Source organism: Plasmodium gaboni, chromosome 12 (genome assembly GCF_001602025.1).
Source record: "Plasmodium gaboni strain SY75 chromosome 12, whole genome shotgun sequence".
Taxonomy (NCBI): Eukaryota; Apicomplexa; class Aconoidasida; order Haemosporida; family Plasmodiidae; genus Plasmodium; species Plasmodium gaboni.
Genome location: NC_031492.1, coordinates 92,634 through 99,775, shown reverse-complemented (window position 1 = coordinate 99,775; position 7,142 = coordinate 92,634). Strand labels below are relative to the sequence as shown.

General features: G+C 15.3%; 3 protein-coding genes across 3 annotated transcripts; 1 reads left to right on the top strand and 2 right to left on the bottom strand.

The window, feature by feature from the left end:
* Nucleotides 1-243: 243 nt before the first annotated feature.
* Nucleotides 244-537, top strand: PGSY75_1202900 (high mobility group protein B1; the record flags this gene model as incomplete). The annotated part of the gene is made up of 1 exon (XM_018786622.1): nt 244-537. The coding sequence occupies one exon, from the start codon at nt 244-246 to the stop codon at nt 535-537; it is 294 nt and encodes a 97-aa protein (XP_018640487.1).
* Nucleotides 538-1,608: 1,071 nt separating this feature from the next.
* Nucleotides 1,609-2,125, bottom strand: PGSY75_1202800 (hypothetical protein; the record flags this gene model as incomplete). Its single annotated transcript, XM_018786621.1, has 3 exons — nt 1,609-1,668; nt 1,809-1,925; nt 2,012-2,125. The coding sequence occupies 3 exons, from the start codon at nt 2,123-2,125 to the stop codon at nt 1,609-1,611; spliced, it is 291 nt and encodes a 96-aa protein (XP_018640486.1).
* A 770-nt stretch (nt 2,126-2,895) lies between these two features.
* PGSY75_1202700 (hypothetical protein) lies at nt 2,896-4,631 on the bottom strand (the record flags this gene model as incomplete). Its single annotated transcript, XM_018786620.1, has 5 exons — nt 2,896-2,994; nt 3,125-3,192; nt 3,319-3,374; nt 3,488-3,540; nt 3,663-4,631. The coding sequence occupies 5 exons, from the start codon at nt 4,629-4,631 to the stop codon at nt 2,896-2,898; spliced, it is 1,245 nt and encodes a 414-aa protein (XP_018640485.1).
* Between the last annotated feature and the right edge of the window lie 2,511 nt (nt 4,632-7,142).

Below are 7,142 nucleotides of genomic sequence, written 5' to 3'. Positions count from 1 at the left end.
TTTTTTTTTTTTTTTTTTTTTATATTCTTTCGTATTATAAATTATCTTTAATTTTTTTTAAATATATAAGCCATAGCATAGTTTTATTTTTATAAACCATTGCCACTTAATAGTATATATATATATATATATATATATATAAAAATACATATATTTATATATATATATATATTAATATTGTTTATTTTGAATATTTAAGAAATTTTTTTTTTGGATACACATTATTATATATAAAAAGTCAAAATGAAGAATACAGGTAAAGAAGTACGTAAGAGAAGAAAAAACAAAAAAGACCCCCATGCCCCCAAGAGATCCTTATCAGCTTATATGTTTTTTGCAAAAGAGAAAAGAGCAGAAATTATTAGTAAACAACCAGAACTAAGTAAAGATGTTGCAACAGTAGGTAAAATGATTGGAGAAGCATGGAATAAATTAGGAGAAAAAGAAAAAGCCCCCTTTGAAAAAAAAGCACAAGAAGATAAATTGAGATATGAAAAGGAAAAAGCAGAATATGCAAATATGAAAATGAAAGGTTAAATGGGGTTAAAAAAATAATATATATATAAAGAGAAATAAGCTAACCAAATAGGCAACAATTATAATATATATATATATATATATATATATATATATGTATGTATTTGTGCATTTATGCATTTATGTATGGCTTTATTTTATTTTTTTTTATATTTTTAATACCCGATCAATCTTAAGCATTAGACATATATATATAATATATATATATATATAATATATGTATGTATAGTTTGAATGTGTTTTATTGAGAAAAAAAAAAAAAAAAAAATATATATTTATATATATATATATGTTATAAAATTGAGAATGTTTTTAAAAAAATGAGAAAATAATACATATATATATATATGTAATATTATACGAATAACTTAGTTTTTTTTTTTTTATTATTTAAAGTCTTTTTTTTTTTTTTTTTTTTTTGAAGTATTATAAAAATGATATGGATATATGAAGTTACATATATATGTTACAACTGCAGATAGAGGAAACGAGAAATAAATATATATATATGTTTATGTATGTATATATCAATGAACCAAAAAAAAAAAAAAAAAAAAAAATATATATATATATATAATATATATAATTTAATATATTTAGAAAGTCCTCACTTTTTTTTTTTTTTTTTTTAAAGTAAATATGTATATATGTATATATATATATATATATATATATATATATATTTATTTATTTATTTATTTAATTGTGTATTAAACAACATATATTATAAAGATTTTTTTTTTATCATTTTAATAATAACTATATATATATAAATATATGTATAAATTTTTCTTATTAAAAGAATAAAGAATCGATCAATATGTTCTATGGTTTAAAAGGTATTTAATAAAAGAAAATTTTAATTTATGCATAGTCATATTTTTATAGTTCTTATATATACACATATATATATATATATATATATATATATATATTTAAGGAGTAAAATAAAATACGAAAAAATTAACGGGGAAAAATAAGAAAGATAATAAAATAAAGACAAATGTCTAAACAAAAAATAAAATATATATAAAATATGGATATATATATATATATATATATATATATATATTATTTTTTCTTTATATATATATGAATCTCTAAGATTTTTCTTCTATCGGGTCCCGTTGCCTACAAAAGAAAAGAATATAAATAAATATATTTATATATATATATATTTTCTATGGGGCAACCTATTAAATGTGGTATTACACTATAAATATTATATATATATATATATATATATATATATATATATATATTTATATTACTGTTAAATTATTATATTTTATATTATAATCAAAGTGTTCGTTTTTTTCCTTCAATACTTCAAGTATGCTAAGAGCCTTCGTAATTGCATATTGACGTCCTATAATTTTTACATTACCCTTTAAAATAAAAAAATAAAACATATATTTAAATGATACATATATAGATATATACATATATATTTTTTTAATTTTTTATATCATACTGTTTTTAATTTATGTAAACATTCTTCTACATATTTGTGTATGCTATCTCTTGATTTAATACTAATTAATATTTCTGAATATTCAGTTTTTTCGTCATTTGGTATTATATTCATACTGATAATTTTTATTTATATATTCTTATAATATATTAATTCTTTTAATTTATATATATATATTTAATACATTTTTTTTTCTCTTTTTTTTTTTTTTTTAAATTTCATAAATAGATATTTGATAAAGTAATATTATTTTATTTTTTTTTTTTAAACGACAGCTTAAGAACAACAGGCAAATTTTGAAGGTAATTATTTATAAATAAAAAAAAAAAAAAAAAAAAAAAAATACAAACATACAAAAAAACATACATACTACATATATATAATTATATATAATAATATGAAATAAATTATATTTGATATTTATTATAATTTTTTTTTTTTTTTTTTATACATTTTAAGGAATTCATTAAGGTTATATATAAACTAATTGAAAAAAGAATTTTCTTTTTTTTTTTCAAAATATTACTATTACATATTTATATAATATGTTATTATGTACATATTTATTATTATTATATTGAAAAAAATAAAGAAGAATCTATAAAGTGGTATTTTATAATGTATATATATGAGGACATATATTATATTATTTTATATTTGCTTCTATATATATATATATATATTATTTTTTTTGGGTTGAGAATATTTTTAAAAAGAATATTTTTTTTCTTATTTTTAAAATAAGTTTTAATTAAAATGTGTAGAATAAACATATTGTATAGAAAATATTTTTCTAAAAAACAAAAAAAAAAATATACAAAAATAAAAATAAAAAAAATAAAAAGATTAATTAAAATAAAATTTATAAAATATATATAAAAACATTATTCTTGAAATAAGGATGATAGAAGTACGTTGATAAAATCTGGGTTCTCCATGTATTCATAAGTGTTATCAATTTTGTTATCCCTTGGCTCAGGAAGCTGCAAAAGAAAAATAAAAAATAAATAATAAGAAAAAATATTATATATATATATATATATATATCTTACATAGTACATAAAATTTATTAATAATATATATATATATATATATATATTTTTTTTTTCTTACCATAAAATTAACTAATTTGGGTATGGGTTCATTTGATAGGACTTTTCCCTTATTCTCCTTTTTATTATCTATACAAAAATATATATATATATATATATGTATATATTAAACTTATTACTTAAAATATATATGCAAAAATATAGACATATACATATATATATCAATTTTTTTTTTTTTTTTTCTTTAAATATTACATTTTTTTTTTATCTTATAAATTTGTCTTTGACTTTTTAATAACTCGCTATCTTCCCTACATCAAAAAAAAAAAAAAAAAAATAAATAAATAAAATAATATACATATATAAATATAAATATATATTATCATTATTTAAACTAATATTATTTTATTTTTTTTTCTCTTACTGGTTGTCCTTTAAATTTTGTATAGCATTTAACAAGAACTTTTTATAATAAGCCTAAATGGATAAATGTAAAAAAGTGACATTAAAAATGAAAAAAATTAAATATAATAATAAATATATAATATATATATATATATATATTTTATTTTCCTATTCATTATGTGGTTTGGTTTTACCTCGTCGTCATATATATACTTGTTGAGATTAAACTCTTTGTCGTTATTTAAGTAATCATATAGATCCTTTCCAATGATATCATAACTTATATTTTGTGGATATGATTTTTCTATTATTGATGGTAATTCAAACATTACTTGATTTATTTGTGAAGAGATTGGTTGTTCATATGTTTTTATAGTTTTGATAGAACTGAGTTTTGTTATTTTGTGAATAATATCAAAAAAATTTAAACACATATTTTTTGAATATGTAAACCATGTATCTATTAAAGAAAATAGTTTTTGTTCACTTTGTGTTGAATGTTCAATATATATGTTTCTTCTGTTTTGAAAGAATTCTTTATCATCTTCATCACATATTATATCTATATCATTTATTTTATTTTCATTAATAGGAATATTTTTTTTTATAAAATATTTTTTTAAAAAGGTATGTAAGATGATCAATACTTTGGTTATCTGTTCTCTTACTTCTTCTTCATTTTCTTGTATATTATTTAATAAGGATAATATGCTATTATTATCATTATTTTGTATATGATCACTATGTGTAATATTATTATTAAATGTTACAAATGATAATAAAGGTAATTTATTTGATAATGTTAATACTTTTTGAGTCAATATTCTTATTCTTAATAAATGTTTATATAATTTAATTTGTTCATTTACTTGTTTTGATATTTCTTTTATATCATCATAATCATTATTTAATAAATCTGAATCATCTGAAATGTTATTGTCATCATCATTATATTTTTTCCCTTTTAATTTTTTCCCATTTTTATAATTTTTAATTTCTAATTTATATAATTCATCTAACTTTGTTTTTTCATCTTTTTTTTTTTTTTTTTTTTTTGATAATCCCTTTTTCTTTTCAGTTTTGTCCTTTTTTATTTTTAACTTGAGTTTTTTATTTTTCTTTATCTTTTTAATGCTTGTAACATTTTCTTCATCTGATTCCATATTTTTATTTCTACAAATAAATATTATATATATATATATATATATATATATATATGGTTCTCTTAATAAAAGTATAGAATTTTAGATTTATTAATAAAATAAAAAATATATATATATATTATTATTATTATTTCTTATTGTTTTAAACTTCACAAAAGTAATATAACATCTTTCTATAAATAAATTGTATGAACATAAATGAATGTGATTATTTTATTTTTTTATTGGTTTTTATATATCATTCAATATATATATGGAAATATATTTTTTTCTATATTTATAAAGCTTTAAGTTTTTTTTTTTTTTTTTTTTTTTTTTTTTATATATGGGACATAAAAATTATATTTTAATGAAAAAATTGATTCCTATAATTTTTTTTATATAACAATGTAGAAAATTATATTTTTCCAAATTTATATATAATGTCAAAAATTTATGTACATATATATATATATATATTATATATATATATATATATATAATTATATTTTTAAATGTATTATTTCTTATTAGGGGTAAAATTACATATTACTTATATTTTTATGGCCTCTACAAAGAAAAACATGTTTATCATATTAGGCTCTTAAAATAAATTGTATATATAATATATAGATATATAATATGTATTATAAATTATTAATATATAATTATATATTTTTTAATTAATTTTAATATTATGTTGAAAAATATGAGGATTTTTATTTTTTTTTATTATTTATATCAATATTTTTAAAATATATATATTTTTTTATTTAACTTTTTTTGCAATTTTTTACTGTTCACTATAATAAACAAAAAAAAGACTGTATTTTAATCTATGTCACTATATTTTTTTTTTTTTTTTTCATTCTTTGTTTTTAGGATTAATAAAATGAACATTATTATATATACTTTTATGTAAAGTTCCAGCGTTTACATTTTCCTTACATATATATATATATATATATATATATATATATATATATATATATGTATTTTTATATCTTTATTTAATTGTATTAATTTTAAAATAAGGAGTAAGGAAAATATACATATAAACATATATTATGATACCATAAAATTTTATACAGTTTTATCAAACCATTTCTTTTATTTTAATTTTATATTTAATAGTAGAAATAAATTGTAAGTAGACAAATTTATATATATATATATATATATATATGTATCAAAATTTTTGTAAAATATTATGAACAGTTCAGGTTAAATATTTACAAAACAACCATTTTGTTCATATTATTAAATATTTTTTCAAATTGAAATTAGTAAATGTTTCATATTGTAGTTGCTAAGAATAAAAAAAAAATATATAAAGTTATTATGAACAATTAACTATGAATTATATGAATAAGTCATACATATTTAAATATTTCTGAAATGTATTTATTTTGGTTATATATTTTTTGCACACTTAAAAAAGAAAATATTCTTAAATACGAATATAATATTTTAATGTGATTATTTATATGTGGGAGCATAAAATACCTTATTTTTCGATAAGAACAAAAGATCGTTGTAGTAAACATAAAAGAGGTTATAATATTTTATTATATTATGATAATATTTTGTGAATTATTTCCTTTATATATATATTATTGGTAAATTATACGTAAAAAGGGTCCTTCGATTAATAATACGATCAAATAATTCGTTTATATATATATGTAAATGTATATATATATATATATATATATATGTATGATATAGAAAGATTTCATTCACACAACAATGTTATGGGTTTATTTAAAAAATATTATTATTAATTAACCTGTTAATATATATATATATGTATATATGTATGTTTGTATGTATGTTTAAATGTTCATCTTGAAGTTCAGATTTTGTTATCATTAATTTTTATATTCTTATGTATATGTTTTTTTATTTTTCGCTGTTTTTAAATTATTTCAACAGTTTCTAAAAGAAACTGTTCGCGTGTGAAGGATAGTTTGGAAGTAAACAAATGAATAAAATATGTATATATTATATGTATAAATAAATAAATATATATATATATATATATTTTCTTCTTTGAACATATATAAAATACATAATTTAAACAAAATAAAAACTATAATTATAAAAGAAAAAAATTACATAATATAATATAAATATATAATATATATGTATATATTATTTTATATATATCATTTTTCATTAATATATATATATTAAACGTATTTTAAATAAAACATCACAAAACAGATGATTTAAATATTATATATATATATATATATATATAAGATATATACATATAACGTAAAAAAAAATATATTTTTCAAAATTTGAAAAATTCAAATGTACGAAAAATATAAAAGTGCTCATTTTTTTTTTTTTTTTTTTTTTTTTTTTTTTTTTTTTTTAAAATTTTTTTTTTTTTTTTTTTTTTTTTTTTTTTTTTTTTTTTTTTTTTTTTTTTTTTTTTTTTTTTTTATTTAATTATTTTTTTTTTTTTTTTTTTTTTTAAATTTATTATTTTTATTTTTTTTTTTTTTTTTTTTTTTTTTATAA